At 44.4% G+C, this 19,224-nt stretch overlaps 1 protein-coding gene across 3 annotated transcripts; it reads right to left on the bottom strand.

The window, feature by feature from the left end:
* Positions 1–670: 670 nt before the first annotated feature.
* slc27a4 (solute carrier family 27 member 4) lies at positions 671–18,563 on the bottom strand. 3 transcript variants are annotated; one of them, XM_037484589.2, is made up of 15 exons: positions 18,469–18,563; positions 16,094–16,182; positions 12,639–12,800; positions 10,533–10,743; positions 10,191–10,374; positions 8,903–9,061; positions 8,165–8,234; positions 7,895–7,986; positions 7,600–7,709; positions 7,070–7,279; positions 6,716–6,842; positions 6,210–6,347; positions 5,951–6,115; positions 5,337–5,483; positions 671–4,791 (listed from the first exon to the last, which is right to left on the bottom strand). In XM_037484589.2, exons 2-15 carry the CDS (start codon positions 16,123–16,125, stop codon positions 4,634–4,636), a joined length of 1,965 nt encoding a protein of 654 aa, XP_037340486.2. In that variant the 5' UTR covers positions 16,126–16,182; positions 18,469–18,563; the 3' UTR covers positions 671–4,633. The 3 variants fall into 3 exon arrangements, with proteins under 3 accessions (XP_037340486.2, XP_037340487.2, XP_037340488.2); XM_037484590.2 differs by lacking the exons at positions 16,094–16,182; positions 18,469–18,563 and adding an exon at positions 14,179–14,547; XM_037484591.2 differs by lacking the exons at positions 16,094–16,182; positions 18,469–18,563 and adding an exon at positions 14,186–14,547.
* Positions 18,564–19,224: the final 661 nt, after the last annotated feature.

The following is a 19,224-nucleotide window of genomic DNA, read 5'->3' as shown; positions in this document are numbered from 1 at the left end:
TTCAGAAGTATGAACAACAAGGGTATCAACAGCAAAAGTGTTCATTATACAGAATGGCTCCTGTCAGTGCTACATTCATTGCATGTGAAATGCAGTGCTTCAAAATAATCTAGTAAAAGGAACATGTGTCTCTTTTCCTTTTTAAAAGTGGCATAAAATAGAAATTGACAGTCGGCAACAGTACCTTTCAAGAAGGATACAGTGTTAACTCTTTTAAAAATTATAAAGTATAAAATTGAATAGTGGTGACAAAAGACACTGGTCATACTTTTCTTAAAAAGACATTTCCAGGCTGATTTTAAAGCTCCAGTTTCAGGGTCCTCAAAAAAGGAATGAATGAGTAATGATAGTTAAATAGATGTTAAAACTTTAATCTACTTTTTTTACTCCAGAAATACAGTCATATGAATCTAATTAGATTGTTATGAATTCATATTAAGAAGTGAAAAGATTTAAAAAAAAAAAAAAAAAAGTTTCCTGGAAATCTCACAGGAAACCCTATATGACCTAAATTGAACTGCGTTTTTGGACAAATGGCCGTACTGTGAGTGTTGAACCGTCGATAGGATGTTTTAGGGTTTTGATAGTCAAATCTGTCTGCATTCACTGAACAGAGCCGGCATCAATCAAACCTGATCAATGACAACAACAACAATCAAGAGCCCGAGGGAACAATTTAAATAGGTTTTTATTAATAATGATTTCCCATTTGCAGCACTGCTCTTATCTCATTTTCTTGAAACGCATGGTGCATACAGCAAGTTCAGTAGACAAGAGGACATCAATGTACTGTGTTTGTCACGCACGCGCACACACACATACACACTCACACACACACACCTCACACACACACACTGCACAGGGAGAGAGCCTGTGCAATGAGACAAAAAAAATAAAGTAATGAAAAAAGAGGAAAGGGCGACACGGGGGAAAATAGACAAACGAAAAGTGCAAAAAGCAGTGTGAGAAAATGTTGATCAGAGGCATGAGGGACAGTGAGACCGGCGGCACAGCCAGGGCTTCTGGATCAACGATCTCCATGCGCAAAGCTCAACTGTGACATTAGGAGACTTGAGCTTCACCCATCGTTTATTGTTTACAGCGTAATCAGAAATATCTTGACTTTGTCAACTAAATAAACCATGGCCCCCCCCAAAAAATAAATGTATTTGGTCGCAGGTTTATATTGTTTCGAGGCGTTGTGTAATGACTTTGAAATATGCAGAATTTAATTACTCTTAAATATAGGAACGAAACACGTCAAGTGAATAATAATAATAATAATAATAATAATAGCCCACTATTTACAATATGGAAATATACTTCAAATTTAGTTGATAAATTGGATTTTTCATCAGCCTCATCCAGACAAGATTAAATGATTCCATGGAAATATTCTGATAAAGGACAGGGCGCCCCCTTCTGGTCAAACATTAACCTCAAAACGCCATCCCACAGGAGCCCCCACTCTCATGAGGGCTTCAGATGACCTATCTGGTTTGTAATAGACTTTTGTATTTTTTAAACATCATTTATAAGTCAGGAAATGCATATATGATCAGTCTATTATTGCACCAATTGGATCCAGAAAAGTTTGCTCCCTGGCTGTTTTTCTTTCATTAAAAAAAGTTGAACAATCTCATCTGCCATTCGATTGTCTTATACTCATGCATGAATCCTTTTTATACACATATATATAGACCAAAAATATGTATATATGCCAAATTCACATGATTTCACGCTAAGAAAACAAAATCAAATACAAAAAGCAGTGAAACAATCAAGAATAATGAACAGTTCCTTCAAAAAAATAAAAATAATTTAAACTAATTTCAAACAATAAAATGGAAACATCTCATCTAGTGCTCTGCTGTAGGCCTGTTCAGGGTGGACCCTCCCCCCCCCCACCCTTAGCCACAAGCTTCATAACAACCAAACAGTGTTTCTTTCGATACGTAACCTTTACTTGACAACATCATCAGAATCATTGGTAACTCATTTGCTTTGTCACAATTACCGTTAAAGAACAAATAAAAGTCAAACAGTGACTCATTTAACCGCAGAGGAAGCAGAGATGAATCCAGAGGTCAGTTAAACGGCTTCAGCGGTCTTTTTCTCCCCCCAAAACAGGGAAGTGACAGGTGAGAGCGACTCCGACGAGCACTGCAGCCGTCAAGGGTCACCCGCGTCAGTCAGTGCAAAGGTTAAACTAAAAAGACAGTTAAACCCATCGAGAAATCAGCCCGCGGGAGACAAACGAGCCAAAGAAAAAAAAACGACAATGATTAGTCCTCCACACTTCAGCCAGTTAGTTCCACAACCCCCAGCCTGGCTGTGACGTAGGCGACACGCGTGACAAAGAGTTACAGGGTAATGGCAGACCACGCACAACACATATCGGCAATAAAATATCTGAGGACAGTTTTGAGAGTGTAGTTGGAGCTTTGTGTGACGTCTTTAAAGAATCTCATGAAGGAAACCTCTATCAAAACACTAAATGAGCTCCGAATAGGAGAGATCTAAAAATGCATTCAACTTCTGATTTTACCATCGTCGGCACAACAGCAAAATGAAGCGGACCCGGCTGAGGACCCCTGCTGGGAGGGTTAGGGCGCCGGAGAGGGGCAAGAAAGGTAAGATGAATGGAAAGGATCGGGCTGATCGGCAGACGGAGGGTGACTGCGCAAAGAAAATGAGCTAATGGAGATTTGGGTGGGCAACAACTGTAAGACAACCCACGGATAAAAATAATCTAGAAGACGATTTAAGGTTACAGTTTGGTAGAAGCAAAGAGCAGAGGAGGCGTGAAGTCCCAGACAAGATGCTGCGACAGCTGCCTCGCAAAACATGGACTCTCGCCCCAAAGAAAACATCAACACAACCTCTTCCCGCACCTGGCAGGGTGGAGGCGCCGGTCGACGGACCGCCACGGGCCCTTCAGAATAAAACGTACATCAGCTGACACGATTGAGGGCAGTTTTGCGCGCGGCTGCAGCGAAAAGGACATTTTAGAGATTCACAGAGGGCGAATGGAACCGGTCCAACAGCGGGAAGCACACTGCGTGTGGGGGCCAGGGCCTGTGGATCTGGGAGGTGAACTCACAGTAAGGCACAGTGCTCTGCTTGTGTGGTTGATGATGCTCGATCATGCTACCGCAACCTCTGATGACAGCGACTGCAAACAATTTACAAACCAACGATTACAAAGCACGCGTTCTCTTCTTCTTCTGCTGCTCCGTTTCCACGGCGATGACAATGTCCTTCCACTATCGACTTGGGTCTTTGGATCTCTCGAATCTGGCAGTACATTCCCCTCCTCTGCACCAGTCTTGTTGAAAACACGAGACCTCGCTGATCAGACGTTTTGGTGCTTCTCCATCCTTAGTCAAGTCTAGTCAAATATACACACGTATGATGGGACCACCTTGGAGGACAAAACCTGCACAATACAGCCACACAAACACACTGCATGTCAGCTTAGTATTAAATCCCCGTTTCTGGAAATGTGTTTAGCCCAGGGTTGATTCAGTCAGATCACTCGACTTAGACTTCGAGAGTTATTAAAGCACATATTTTGGATACAAAGTAAAGCAAATAAGAAAAGATACATTTTCACGACAAACAAAAAAAAAAGAGAAAAGCTTTCACAAAAACATCAAATAATAAAAATGTCATATCTTAAATACTCAAAGTAAACACTACAACTTAAATATTTTTGGTGTGACATATTTAAATAACACATCTTTGTTTTATATCAGCTCCCATGTGGTGCGGCTGATTATTGCACTGCGAACGCTGGAGCCCTGTTTCACTTTAGATCTTCCAGCTTCAACCACTGGGCTAATTTAATGTCTGCAACAAAGGCTTCCCTCACACCGACATGGTGTTCCCTTTTTGAAAGAAAAAAACAACAACCTTGGGATCCTTTACTTATTTTCATCTGAAGCTCTGCGAAACACGGGAAAATGGAATTTAAGACAAGAAGACCAAACAAGTGCCAGAGAAATTAAAGTTAACCTCGAAAAGCTGAAGTTGTCATGCAGGTTTGTCGCAGCTGATTGTGCAGGGAGCCTCCAGTCTTTTGCAAAACTTATTATACAGTCCTTATGGGTTCCCCCATTGTCCAACACAAACACTTTTGTACGGTTTCCATTTGACTTCTTAACATCTTTTAAGTCTGTGGATATCTGTACTTCATAGTTTTTTTGTTGTTGTTGCTTTCGGGAAGCCAGGCAACTACTTCACAAATCCCCCTCAGCTACGTCCCTCAGCAACACGCGGCTTGATGGACCAAGATGGACGGCCGTGGATTTTTGAGCCCCGTGTGAACAGGGATTGTGTGGCTGTGAACGGTGGTTTCAAGTTGCCAAATAAGAGGGTTGCTGGGGATGGATGGAGCGATGCTGTGTGTGTGTGTGTGTGGCGTGCATAAGACTGCATTTAGGGACGTGTGTGTGTGTGTAGGTGTTAATGGGCCTTTGAGTATCGGTGCAAAGGAGTACGTATGGCAATCACTTTACATGTATTTGATTATGGGGACATGGTCCTGCTTTCGGCCATCTTGGGGTCTTCTCTCCTGTATCTGTGGGTGCGTCTATGTGTGCGTGTGGAGATGCAGGGGTCAGCCCGCCTATCACAATTTCTGTTTTCCTGATAATATGGAGTGGTAAAGCTCCTCGTTCAGCTGCATGTAAGACGCTGTTCTGCAATCCATGAAGTAAAGTTTGTCTGACACGGCGCTGGGGTCAAAGCCGTCCCGCCGCAGGTCCGTCTTCTGAAACTTAAACGTCCCTGAGAAGAGAGACAGAGAATTTTTATGTAGGCATTTCATTTAGCAAATTAAGCTGGCATTGAACTGTCGTAGGACCTGTGTCCAGTCGTCTCCGTCTAGCTTTACAGTGGACAGACTGAGCCTTGATGGCTCAGTATGCGGTCATGCATCTTCTGGTTGATGCTCATGGTGAAAAACTAGAGACAGACGCGACGTGGACACGGGTCCCCGGGATGACTTTATTTTACGGTCTATTTAATCAAAAGTTTATTTTTAATGAACAATATTTAGTGCCCCCAGTAGAATGGAAATGTATTCCTTTAAAAAACATTGTAGTTCAAACATTATATTTCTGCAACGACTGTCAATTAAACATTTATCTAAAAGAGAATTAGTTGCAGCTATTTTATTTGTTTTAAGTTATTTTTCAAGCAAAAACCATTTATGGCTTCAGAACCAAGTTCTATGAGATCCATCACAGCTAAGAAGGTTTGAGGTGTGATTCAGAGCCCTTAAAAACGGTTAGTATCCAAGATTTAAAACAGCAGTGAAAAGAAAATTCTACCTGTCTTGTCGACCTCTGGAAGGAAGCGAAGGAATACGGGTCTGGCATACGGAGGAAGAGCCTTCTCCATGTCCCTCACCAACTTCACCAGGTCAGTGGAGTGAGTTGGATCGGCGATGGCGGCCATTCCAGCCTTTCCCTCTGCTCCTGTGCACATAGAAATCGACGCGTGAGAGAAGTAAATCCAAGGGCCAAATAAATGTTGTTATATGTGGAATATCTCCTGGTCCTGTTGTGGCAGTACGTTTTTCATTTGTTTGATTTGTCCAAAAGGCAGATATTAAAATCTCCTGGTATTCCACACTGATCATGCCACACTAGCTTTGCGGATTAATCAAGTTTTCTAATGATATCTTGTATTTAATCTAGTCAGAGTGGTACAACTCCCAGCTACTACAGTTGTGATTCATATAGTAATGGACAACGTATGGTTCTTGATACGTTTCTTTCCACGTTTCTGTTCAGCTCTCTTTACACATTGCAGTGAGCGTCATATTGAAGACGCGCACAGGAAGCCGACCTGCTGTTTGCGCCGATCCAAATCCAAATGACAACTTTCTTTGGTCGTGTATTGAAGAGATAATGACAATCACCTCAAAACAAATGTGTGTTACCTGGTACTTCCACTCCATAGACAACGACATCTTTCATGTCCAAAAGCCGGCTGAGCGTCCCCTCCACCTCGGTCGTTGAGACGTTCTCTCCTTTCCACCGGAAAGTGTCTCCTGTGCGGTCCTTGAAGAACATGTGTCCGCAGTCGTCCATGATCAACACATCACCTGGTGAGAGAACGAGGGGGGGGGGCATAGATTATATTCATCGATCAGCATGGAGTCCAAAGAATGAGTCTGTGCGGGAGTGAGTGGTTCTAACCTGAAAGATAGGCACTGTCTCCCTTCTTGAAGACACTCTGAGCAATCTTCTTGCTGGTTGCCGATTGGTTGACGTAGCCGTCAAACCTCCGAAGAGGATCATTTTGAATGATCCTACCTACTAGCTGCCCAGGTTCACCTAGAAAGGAGAGCGAGAACACAACCATTTAGGAATGTATGACTCACTGCCCACTACCATGGCCAATCATGTCATTTCCCACACATTCAGTGGATTGTTTCAGAAAGGACTAAATGTCTGACTGTATGTCCACAACGCTAAAACTATAAACACAACACAGGGCAATCACTGTAGGCCTGAGGCCTTGTTGTGTACTTATTTACCTTTGAGCTGTGCATTAAACCCACTTCCTCAGCCAGTACCTTTGAATGTCAACATTTGCATAGAAACAACTGCTGTGTGTGATAGATGTGTAATCACACTGAGAGTTCAGTTTCTTTTTTGCTTGTCACAACCACAGTGTACCGAGGTTTTTCGATTACACCTACCAGGTTTGCAGGGAATACAGACGCCATCAGGTCCCCTAATGAGCTCCATGGTCTCCTCGTCAACCCTCACCAGTCGGATGGGGTAGATGAACGGCAGGATCTGACTGTTGAAGCCGCATGCGCCAATCTAGAGCACCAACAAAACATTGTTAACAAGGCAGTTCCAACCAGTCGAACTGCCGCTCCTGAGTGGTGTGTTGCCTCGACGTGAAAACAGCATTTTCAGGCTAACCGACAGCTTGGGGCGGAGTGGGCGGTGCACACACAAAGAAAATTCAGACATAAAGACAAAAAGAAATACCCGAAGCCTGTTTGGTCAGAGCATCGTTACATCATTTGTTGCAAATTCCCCACCTTGTTACCAAAGTTTCCCAGGCTGCAGTTGCACTCGGTGGCTCCGTAGAACTCGGCGATCTGCGGGACATTGAAGCGGTTCATGAACTCCACCCATATGGACTGGCGCAGGCCGTTGCCCAGTGCCATGCGCACTCGATGTTGCTTCTCGGCGTCCCGAACCGGCTGGTTCAGCAGGTATCTGCAGATCTCACCAATGTACTGCACTATCTGGAGCACAACGGTGGAAGGAATGAGATTGTTAAGCGATGAGACTGAACAAAGAGATGTGAATACATAAAGAGACTCTTCATTGATTTAATACCAAGTTTATAATAATGAGCTTGAGAGAGCTCCTGTCTATTAACATCAATTTATCCGTTCGCTACAATATGTTGGATTCATGTTAAAGTGTATTTAAGACATTTAAATTTGTGGAAAAGAATTGGTTAAAAAAAAACCAAACTATTAAAGAATTGTCTCTACGAACGATTCCGCAACCCCGCTGCAGTACCTCCTGTAGAAGACCTCTGATCTACACCATTACTCACAGTGCAGTTGTATTTGGCACAGTCGTCCCAGAAACGTGAGGCTGAGAACTTCTTTCTGATGACTACACTCATGCCGTGTATTAAGCACTGGCCCACTCCCACAATGTTACCTGCAGTAAAAAAAGATGAGGAAACAAACAACTTACAAATACACCATTTAAAGTGGCCCTGTCTCAAGTTATGTTAACTATGGTGAACATTAAAGGGAACTTGGCTGATGCAACAAAACGAGATGTTGGTGCATATTTAAAACGATAAAATGTCAACTCTAATCCCACACACATGTATGGTTTACCTGCAGAGTGGTAGAGCGGAAGGCAATCATACAGCACGTCATCTGGAGTCATCTTAAAGCCATAATATACCAAGGCTGCCATGCGGTAGTACCTGAAAACCGGGAGGGGGGGGAGGGGGGGTCAAAAAAAGAACTCAAAACAAAACCAACAGGTTTTATATATTGCCCGTTCATTCTCTCGTGACAATGTTGAAAGCGACATGGATCAACAAAGAAAGCAGCTGCAGAATTCCTGTGCGTCTGTAAGTAAGCCGCACGGCGCCGTCATACCTGCTGTGCACGACAATAGCAGCTTTCGGCATCCCAGTGGTTCCTGACGTGTAGATGTAGAACAGGCGATCTGAAAAAAAAAAAAAGAAAACTCAAATGTCAATGATCTATGCGGCCGTGCACTTAGAGAATGCTCACTTGTGTGCTTGGCTTCAAGCCTTAATTTGAGGCCCAATCACAGTTTGGATTGAAAACTAATTCTGAATAAGGGACAGCACTGGCTGATGGAAGTAGACTAGAGCAGAATCTATAATTAAGACGGCGGGATCCAGTTCAGACACAAACTCCTGCATCCGGCTTTGGACTCACTTGAGGGTTCCCTGGCAACCACTTTCCTGCTCTCAAACAAATTCGTCTTCATTAGACTCAAACCACGAAAACCGATGGAATACACCTGTGAGCCCAGAGATCTGGATTATGGTGGCTCCGTGCTAGCCTAAACCGGCTTGAAACCCCTTCAAAGAGTGTTTTGGCATTCGCATATCAGCTGAGCAGGTGCCAAGTCTTGCCAAGTGGGAACGTGGACAAAGGTCACAGGTTTTATGGCCGTCAGGGATTAGATGAAGCGTTCAAGAGCTGGCCGGTTTGTACTTGTGTGACCCGAGTTTTTTTTCTTTTTTCCCCCATGGTCTACATATTGTAAAGCCCTCAGGGGTAAACGCGTCACACAAACACAACTTGGCCGATTTGACCATTGAACGGCATGGATTCCTTTCATTCTCCCGCTGGGGGTCTTACCGGTGAAGCAGCGCTGCGGCCGGCTTGGCAGGTGGGTCAGGGCGTTGTCCAGCAACGGCTCGAGGCGCTCGGTTCCCCGTGGGACTCGCGTGGGGTCAAAGTCTCCCAAACAGAACATCTGCACGGCTTTCCCCATCAAGCCGTGGACCTCGGACACGGCTACGAGCGCAAGGGAAACGCATGAAAAGTAGGTTTATTACATTTCACCATCCATAATTACCACATTTAAGCACCACAGCAGACAAACGGATAAAGGAGGCTGATGGCAGAGTGACAGGGAACAGGATATGTTGACATAACTGTCAGCTGAAAAGGTGAGGGAGCGAGAGATAGAGAGAGAGAGAGAAATAGCTTGACATACAGAAAGGTGCAGAGTGACCAAAAGGGACGCGTGTATCAATATGTTAGAAGGCAGCAGAACATTTCAAACAGCTCTCCTACTTTCCCCAGGAAAAAGAGAGCGTATGTTGATTTAGAAGCCTTAAGTCGTGCTGACTCGGTATTAAATGCTACTGGCTTGGCTTTCCCCTGCTCGGTAGCAAAGAGGCTGCATTTCCAATTACGTAGAAAGGTATAAAGCACATGAAGTTCTCGATCTAACGAAAACCCAGATTCCAGGGGAGGAGCTACCACACGTTACCTCAGCCTCCCGCCCTCCTGCAGAGCGCGGAAACCACAATCCTGCAAAACGGGCTCAATGGTCTTCTTTTAGCTAACAGGTGATCACTATGAGGCCAAAATAAAGTTCAGATCTGGCTGTCAAATAAGGTGCTTTACAAAACTGAATTTTATATTGCTCAAATGATACATGCTGTAGTGATTACACATTAAATGAAATATTGAATTGACATTTGACTTTGAATCCACTTCATTTAATAATTTATCACTATTCTTCCCTGACAAATTCATTCCTTGTACCTGGCAGATGGATCGTGGAGATAATGCTCAAACTCCCTCTTTCCCTTCCCTCAGCCACTTACAGCTCCACTGGCTGATATCGAAGAGACACGTTCCCTGAAACCTGTCAATCTATCTTTTATGACCTCTTCCTCTGCCTCTCTGCACCACTCACCTCTCTCATCACAAAGGAAAACCTAACAGCACACATCAGCAGAAATATGTGCCGTACAGATAGTAAAGCCCCCCCCCCAGGGATTATCTTCACATTTTGGCCCATAAACGTGACACATTTACAACCTTCACAAACAAACTCTGCCCACATTTGCTCCAGATGTTTCTCTAACCTTCATCGCCGCGTATCCCCCTCCTCAATCCTCCCAGCGCTTACCTTCATTCAGCTCTGAGCCAAACACCACGGCCTTGGCATTGGAGATGGTGACACAGTGCACCAAGGCCTCCATCCTCAAATTGAAGTTGATGAGAGCTGCCTCGACTCCGATTTTGGCCATGCCGAGCCAGAGGCCCACGTACTGGGATCTGTTCTCCATGAAGAGAGCCACAACGTCGCCATCCTGAAGAAGAAAAAGAACAAAAACAAAGAGGGAGGGGCTTGAAATACCGAATATCACCCACGGATTAACCAAAGGGGCCATGTCATCGGAGATGGAGAAAGCTTATTTTCCCCCATAATCAACGTTTTCAGGAATATTTTGTTCCGTTCATGCCCTACCTTGAAGCCCCTCTCCAGCAGCAGGTTGGCCACTCTGTTGGAGTACTCGTCCAACTGCCGGAAGGTCCACTTCTCCCCGGTCCCCTCAAAGATCAGCGCCGTCTTGTCCCCGTGGCGGGCCACCGTTTCAGCAAATATCTTTGGAATGGTGTTCTTCTCTTTGAGGTGGCGTCTGACATTCATCTTCACCCGCAACAGCACATATGCCGCACTGAAGGAGAAGAATCAAATATTATAATAGGTAGTATGACACTGAACAAATTCAGTAAAGAGTTATAAGAACTCAAATTTGCAAAAGTACTGGTTATGTTGTTCATAGTTTTTGATTTTCACAAAGGGTAAATATTTATTAACCCATGAAATGGTCAACTACAGATGTTGATGATCTAACTAGGGTCATCCGTTGCTGTGCAGAACGTAACAACACGAGGCATAAATAACTGGGTACGTCCAGGGGCAAAGTCCACCTTTCAGGGGAAGGATGTCACTTGATAATTTACATTTATGGTGCAAAGGCAGCGATAATGGGGATAATCCAGAGCACGGTATCACTACACAAACATCATACAAATCTGCTGTGCCAAGTTACCTCACACATTCACTGTGGTACGGATGACATTTCATTACATGGGATATTTTCCTCATGATGGCCCAGATAACCATTATCTATTATTGTTTCAGTCATTAGAAAACGTAGCAATTTGGAGGAATTGTCATCAGTCTCTTCTGTTTTCTATGGTCGGCAATTGTCGTTGTTCATGAATCTGATATCAATTCATTCATCTTTCTTTACTCTCATTGGTGAGTTTCATACTGGAAAACAACTGCACTTCACCATCATAAAGGAAAAAAAATGTATAACCAATTTGAGCAGAGAGCTTTTACACCTACACTGAACCACCAAGTGAGGATCCCCGCTAGTTGCACTGACAACAATGTGAATACTGGAGGTTGCTTTAGCTAAAGACATTAAGGTGTGGACCAGACTCCTCCTTACAGTTGAAATTCCTGAGCCATGTCACAGTACACTACAAGTTAGGAATTATGAGTCACTGGTGAAAGGTTATGCTTTCACAGATATGGTACAATTTTAACCTTCAGCCATTATCCACATATGGACAAATAATGACGACGCTATCTGAACTGCACTTGTGAGTATGGGGCTTTTGAAAATGCGCTTTCACAGAACTAGGAAGCTGAAGCCAGTTACAGGTGTAAGGGAGAGGATACATGGCAGGCGGTTATGGCAAAATGCCTTTAACACAGAGCTCTGGAGACTGTTTTAAAACTCTGTTAACAATTTAGAAAGCGTTAGAGGACATCTTTTGCACACAACGGGTCACAGAAGCTCTGATTACTTCTGGTTTGGTTACTCTGGCTTGTAGGTCACAGAGGGGTTATAAACACAATTTCCTGTTTTACCATGCTGCAGCAAAGCAAGAAAAAAGGAAGTTAATCACAAACCAATTACCACGGTAACCCTGAAATGTAAATATTGGCTCAAGGTAAGACAGTTGAGATCTGCTCTCTCATTCTTCCTCCACTGGCCTATGTCCTTAATTTCAGGCTAACTGCCATGTCAAGTTTTGAGACATGCACAAAAGGGGCATTCAGCTGGTTGCCAATACCGGTTTTAAAAGTAGCCCTGCCTATAGGGAGAGCCTTATGTTCTTTGAAGCTGGTTTCCAAACATGTAAGGCTACATTTTTGCCAAATGGCGTATGTGAAAGCACTTAACTTTTAAATGCTCTTCCCAACTGCCAACTGATGCATTACTGCTACATCCTCAGAATACATGACACTGAACATTTGAAATAATCCATTCTCATTCAAGTGTGTGCTTGTGTGTGAAATGTGAGCTTGTGCAACCATAAGGAATGAAGAGTGTAGGAATAACAGCACATTTTATAAGGAAGCTATGATTACCCTTGTTGTTTTTTAACAGTTCACAGATACCATCATAGGACTCCAGTTACCTGGATTACATCACAATAAACTAATTGTAATGCAACAATTAAACCAATAGCAATGATTTGAAAAGCATTCAACCATGCTTCCATTAGCACAGGAACCGTGCCAACAAATACACAAGATCCCCGCGCTTACTGCAAGTCTCTGCCAACTGTCTTGGCGAAAATCTTCAGGAAGCTCCATCCTCCGGTTCCCAGGTAGAAGATCAAGACGGCCGGCAGAACCTGGAACCAAGGCAGGCCCACCAGCAGCCTCAGCACAAACAGCAGGGACGTGGAGCACGCTAGACGCATCATCCTGAAAGAATGCACAATCGGGTACGAACATAAACACGCAGATAATGGCCGTGACTACTCACAAACAGTTCAGACCAAACAGCAGTTCAGTGGGAGAAAGGGAACATGTGGCCAAGGTAAGCAACCAAAACGAATGTTAAACTCCACATTCTCATCGTGGTATTTAAGGGAACCACTTTAAGAATGTAATCTACAATGTTTTGGTTTGCCAACTGACTTGGGTACATTAAACTTCCATGCAAGTGTTCATAAAAATGTATAACAAATTGCATTTCGTCTCACACACACTAAAGCAGAGAGAATCCTTGGGGTTTCTTTCCTCACGCAAAAGAAAAACACAAGGCGAGGGGGACCTTGGGGGAAACGATAAGTCAGTGTTTTTAACGACAGCACCTGATAGCTCGGATGCTGCTAAATATCAAACACACGGCAGCCTATGTGGAAGAAAGATACATTAAAAATAACGTGCAGGATTGGAATTTCACAACATGCGGGTATTTTTTTAAGGATATCCGTTTTATGGCAGAGGGCCTGGTTGCGTTTTTTTTTTTCTCGAGCCAAGATGCTGACTGGATATACCCCCCCCCCCCCCCCCCCCCCCGCATGAGGCTGTAATGATGATGGTGGCTATATCATAGCAACTCAACGCGTCTGCTGCTGTGATAGGCCATAGACCGGCGCACGGTAACAACTACCCCCAATGTCCCACGGGTCGACGCGGTTGGCATTACGCACAGGGTCCGGAGGTGAAACAATACGAACCGAGAGCGCGGCAACAAACGGAAACAAAAAGCGTCATCACTCGATGCGGCTGCACCCGGAAATTCTAGAGTGCGCGTAGCATCTTATTGCGCTAGTGGACGGGGGGAAATGACAAGCGAGGCTCAACCCACCCGTGGGCGAGACTACGCCTCGCTAACCCGTGCGCCATGTGCGCCCCACGTAGCCAGGGGCCGTCCAGCCGGCACGGGACGGCCGCTGTCGGGCTAAAACCCTGACGGTCAGGCGCGCCTGGGCAGCAGGATGCGCACCGGATTGCGCGCATCGATTTAGCCGTAGAGGCGGATGGGCAATGCGAGAGCAGCCTCTTTTTTGTTTGGTTTTTAGAGAGAGAGCGAGAGAGAGGGGGAGAGAGAGATTTGCTGAATATGCAAGTCCACGTTCACGTAGAATGACTTCTCGTGGACCGAGAGCTGACCCCGAAGTGCCGCACCACCTCTTCGAGTCCCCGTCAGTGGGTCGATCGCCCACAAGGTTGACAGAGGACAATAGTCCCAGCCGGGCGGTCTCTCTCTCTCTCTCTCTCCTAGCATACAATACAGGGCCATCCGTGAAGCTGAACATCGTTTTTTTCCCTCCTTCTTCTGGGGGTTACATACCTCGCACCTCGTTTCCGCCGTCACAGCATGCAGGTGCGCGGAAATCCAAGACGTGAAAGCGGCGGTTTGCGCTGCGATGCTGTGTCCCTGATCGGCTTACAGGCTAGCCCGGCCAGACCCGTCTTTGGCCCCGACAGCGGCTCACAGAAACGCACGAAGCGACAGGCACACGCACACACGCACCGGGATCCCCTCCTGCTGTAATACCGCGATGAGCTGTGGGTCTGTGCGCATCGACTTTGACCACGCGATCATCATCCGCTCATTGCCGCAATAATTGATACCATATCTGGGATCATTGTAGGCAATACGCTCGCTAGCAAGCGCAATTCAAATGACCGTATAATTTTCTTAGCTACGCCCGCCCCCGGCAGTCAGCGTCCCAACCGGTGTGTCAGAAATAAGCGCTGACGGACGGCCGTCTGGGCCAATCGGGGGACGACGATTCTTTGTACGTCCCATCCCGCAGGGGGCGGGGTCTGCGGCTGCTGCGAAGAGGAAATGCGGCGCGGCGCGGCTCGGCCTGCTTTCACTCAGCGAGATGAGCATCCAACCCGGTAGTGACTGGACAAGGATGCGGATCCGCGGGGCTCCAGATTGAAAGCAGCGCTGCTCTGCCACTCCGCACATGGCCAAAAGGACGTGCTTTGCGCGTGCGTCGGTCAACTGTACTGGAATGAGGGAGAACCGGGTGCTAAAAAAAATGAGCCTGGTCCTGTCTTGTGGCTGCCACCAGGGACCGAGGTCTCCCATTTGAACCCATCACCTGCAGGGATTCTCTTGCAATTGCAAGCCTTCAGCTGTCTTTGCACTTACGAGGTTGGCAACAGAATACATGTGAACATACAGTGGGTGTGGCTTACGTATACTTGAACGTACAATAATGCGTCGTGTGCGGGAAAATATGCAAAAAAAAGTGATTGTGATAACTTTTGAACGCAAGGAAAGTTTTTTCAGGTAGTTTTGAATGACAGCAGGACGCTGACATTTAAGGCAACACCTATGATAGGGACGTATCATAAAACATTGATTATCAGAGAAGATTGCAGAAGACGCAATATACAATTGGTTGATTGCCTTTTCCACAATGAGATAAAAGTCACCGATTTAAATGTACCTGGTTTTAACTGATAAACAACCACATTGTATTTACCACCTTGACCCCAGTATGACAGCCGGTAAATGAGTGTTGGGGGCTTTAAAAAAATCTGGATAAGAATAAATATGACGGCCTTTGAACTGTAAATCAGATTAAAAAAAAGAGCATGCAAACCATTTCCATCTTTCACTGTGACAACTTAACATGATGGAACAGACGACCATTGACCACCAAACACACAGCCAAGCAGAGCATCATCAGGGTCCCACCACTATCGGTCAAGAGGACACACTATCAGTGGTTCTCAGACTGATAAAGGCACGCCCAGTGTAAAATGCTGCTGGCCTCAATTATACTCAACATGTCTGGGCAAGCAAAACAGCATCGTGGAGTTCTTTCTTTTTAATAAGCTTACAAAGCATAATGTATTAGGAGCTGGTGAATTTATTTTGTACCTAAAGTTAACGTTCCACACTTTTTGGTAATAACAAACAAGCAATAAACACTCATTTAATCATCATCCAAAACCAGTTTTACATAAGCTCAAATGACAAAAAGGGGATATAAAATCCTTAAGTTAATGGCTTCTTAAATATCAGGTCTGCATGCAGGGCCACCTTCCTTTCCCTTGGGTTATGCTCATTCCCACTTTTGAAATCTCTGTGTAAGAAAATGTGCAGAAGAGCACATGTGTCAGAGAGCAGTTTGACGTCAGCACAGTTCCTCCAAGCCACCAAGATCAATCCTCCCCATCTTAAGCTTCTTTGGAGTTTCCTCTTTAAGCCTCGATCACTTGTTCTGTGCATCCATTCTCACCACTTTGACTTCATAGCTTTCTTTTCAGTCATCCAGTTCCAGACCAAAGTGGCTGTAGAGATCTCGTGTGGTGGTCCCCCTCACAGCAGCTGAAAGATATAGCAGAGTCAGGGTCAGGCCTTGATGATAAGAATCAATGGCTCAGCCTGAAAAGGATCCAACGGTTTGCCTTTTGTTAGATGCAAATTGTATTCAGTTGGTGGGTGTGCACTTGCAATGCTGATGAAATAAGGGGAGTTTGAAGGCTGGACGCTACAGAGAGGTTCATTGTTTGCTGTTTTGTCAATCACACCCGAGGCTTCCCTGGGTTAAAATACTGACGTGTTTTCATTCAAAAGGTTGTGTGGTTTTTTTCCAGGGACATTTCATAAGATTTCCTTTTTCAAAGTACTGTTGCCAAATAAGTTAATTTCAGACAATGGTGTCATATTATTCCATTTACTGTATTTTGTCAAAACTATTGTTTTCTAAACAATCAGTTGAGTCTATTAGGAAAACTAACTAGGGCAACTCCTGGACTAAATGTGTACATTTTAACGATTTGGTAGGGAGATTTGACAATGGCTTTAATGCCTGTGGGACAAAGGGACAGCTGTCTTTGGTGGGTACTCTCAAGACCGCCCATCTCCTCCCTCCGAGAATGACCACATATAACAGCAAGTGTTAGTGTAGACGCTCTGTGAAAGAGAGTGTATGTGTGTGTGTGTGTGTGTGTGAGGGAGAGAGAGAACGTTAGAGAGCTGAATGGGGGAAATTGAGGATGATAGAAAGTGTTTGTATTTGACAGTTTGCGAGTGTATGCATGTGTCTGGGTGTCAGACAGAGATTGTCATTGTGTGTGTTTGTGTGTTATGTGAAAGACCGCCATTGTCACGTAGAGGAAACGCCACCTCCATTCACTAAGAGGTCACTATCAGCATCACTCCTCTAACTGTACTGACCAAGAATTTAAAAGTGATAGTGAGTTTTTAACTCACAACATAAAAAAATATATAGTTTTAATTTAACAGACAAAAAATGGGAATTAAAGGCAATTAAAGCATTCAAGGACTGGATGACTGTTGAACTTTGGAATGTGAATAACACCAGTCGACTAAATCAAGATGTCCAGATTTTTCACACCACACAAACAATCATGTGCATGTAAATGTCGGCTACAGGTCATGTTTGTTATGTTTCACGCGCAGACCATAGTGTGACTTGGCTATGACTCACGGACGAGAGCATAATGTGTGAACCCTATACTTCCTCCCGCAGTTGCATAGCATACACAAATATATATTGATTTTTAAAAGACAAACGTATACTCATTGTCCCCCATTTCCTCATACTTTTTTTGTTTGCCTACAGACACATTTACAGTGTCACAGGGATTCAGACACAAGTTGTAGAGAACACAAAGCGTCATTGCGACTTTCCGGTCAGATTCCAGTAAAGTGAGGATTCAAAATTGCACCAAAAGATGTATCTATGTAGAAAAAGAATGACACTAAAGCCCATTAATATTAGCCAACATATTACTTGACGCGGAACATGAAAGAACTCTCAATGACATTTCGCAGTGTTGAACTAATGAAATTGAGGTTTTACAGGTAGGCCGATGGAATCAACAGAATCGATGCAGTAGGATTTGATTCTATCTGAAATTAAAACAGGCCCCGGATTTCGACTAAGGCCTCAAAGGGAAACCGAGCAGAGCCTCTGTTGCCCTCTGCTGGCTGGCTGTGCAACAGCTTGACAACACTTTCCACTCAAGCTGGTTGCCATACCTAATCAGATAATCATTTACACAAATGTTCCTTTTAGGATGTCCTCTTAAATAACTTGAATGTATTTTTTAAAGATGGGCATGGCTGTTTATCTAGTTTTAGGAGTACACTTCCATTAGATGTACTATAAGATATAATATTCAAATACCATGAAGTAGTAGAATGTGACAACGACAGTATATGACATCATGAGGTAAACACGATGTGTCTGAGCATAACTAGTTGTGAGGATGCAATGAAACCGTAGCATAGTTTGTATTCTTTGGTCCAAACCACACCAGAAAACAGACATATTGTCTAGTCTGTGTTTACATTGCCAGCATATTAGTTGCTCAATTACTTGGAAGAACAAATTGGACCCACTAATACACGGCCCATGTGTTGCGGTCACTGTGCTGATTTGATTGAAAGCACTGAGCTCAGGGGGGGAAAGCTCATAATGGGGTGAATTAATCAAGCCATTAAGGATCAGCATGAAGTGTAATGTATCTGACCTGCAAAAGTAAATAACCATTTACAAGTTGAAATAATACCGTTCGCCATTATGCCCTTTTATATGCTACTAAAACTAATGAATTAAAATGTCTGCACATGCATATATCTTACCAATACGGCCCAGGAGTGACTGTCCAATGTCTTTGATGTCATTGTATTCATGAAGCATATCAATATGATGCTCCAGCTCCTCTACTCTGCATCCTCTGGAGAAGCACAAACGAAACAGGTCTCTCAAAACAATATGAAAAATACACATTGCATTATAGGTCATTCACAGTGTTGTAGTCGGGATCAACACAAACACATACATAACTGGTTACATGCTTGTCCTTTAACATCCCATGGAGGTTGGACCTCAACAACTACAACAGAGGAAGACAAAAACCACACAGCTGCACTCACTCAGCCTCCAACTGGGCGATCTCTGCGTCCAGCTGCTCTCTCCTCCTCTCCAGCTCAGCCAGCTCCTCCGCGGGGCTAACGTTAGCACTCTCCCTCACTGTGAGCTGTCAGGTGCAAAAACAGACGACCGTGATGCTGGGGTGAATGAGTGAGGGTTGAACAGAGAGGGGCCTTACTTACAGGGGATTTGAAGTTGGAGTTGACCCTCTTAAACTTTGAGGAGGGAGTTCTAGGGAGATGAAGACGTAATGAGCGATGCCTTAACATGTTGTGTGTGTTGCTGTAAGCTAACGTTAGCTTGTTAATGTTACCTTACCTTTTCAGTGCTCCTTCCTCCGGGGTCGAAACTGAACACTCGTTGTGACAACCGTGAACTTCAGCAGACTGCTCAGTGTTCATACTGTCTTAAATGTAAAAATGTGTGGTGACTTGGAGGAGCATAAATTTGATGACGGAAAAAAG

Source organism: Pungitius pungitius, chromosome 18 (genome assembly GCF_949316345.1).
Source record: "Pungitius pungitius chromosome 18, fPunPun2.1, whole genome shotgun sequence".
In the NCBI taxonomy this organism is placed as follows: Eukaryota; Metazoa; Chordata; class Actinopteri; order Perciformes; family Gasterosteidae; genus Pungitius; species Pungitius pungitius.
This window is presented reverse-complemented; position numbering and strand designations above follow the sequence as displayed.

Bases quoted from the DNA above. Each gene is read 5' to 3' on its own strand.
- slc27a4 (XM_037484589.2), bottom strand. From the start codon at position 16,125: ATGACTGAAAAGAAAGCTATGAAGTCAAAGTG. The intron at 6,116-6,209 runs GTTAGAACCACT...TTCTCTCACCAG, and splicing joins AGACAGTGCCTATCTTTCAG to GTGATGTGTTGATCATGGAC. The intron at 4,792-5,336 runs GTAGAATTTTCT...CTCTCTTCTCAG, and splicing joins TCCAGAGGTCGACAAGACAG to GGACGTTTAAGTTTCAGAAG.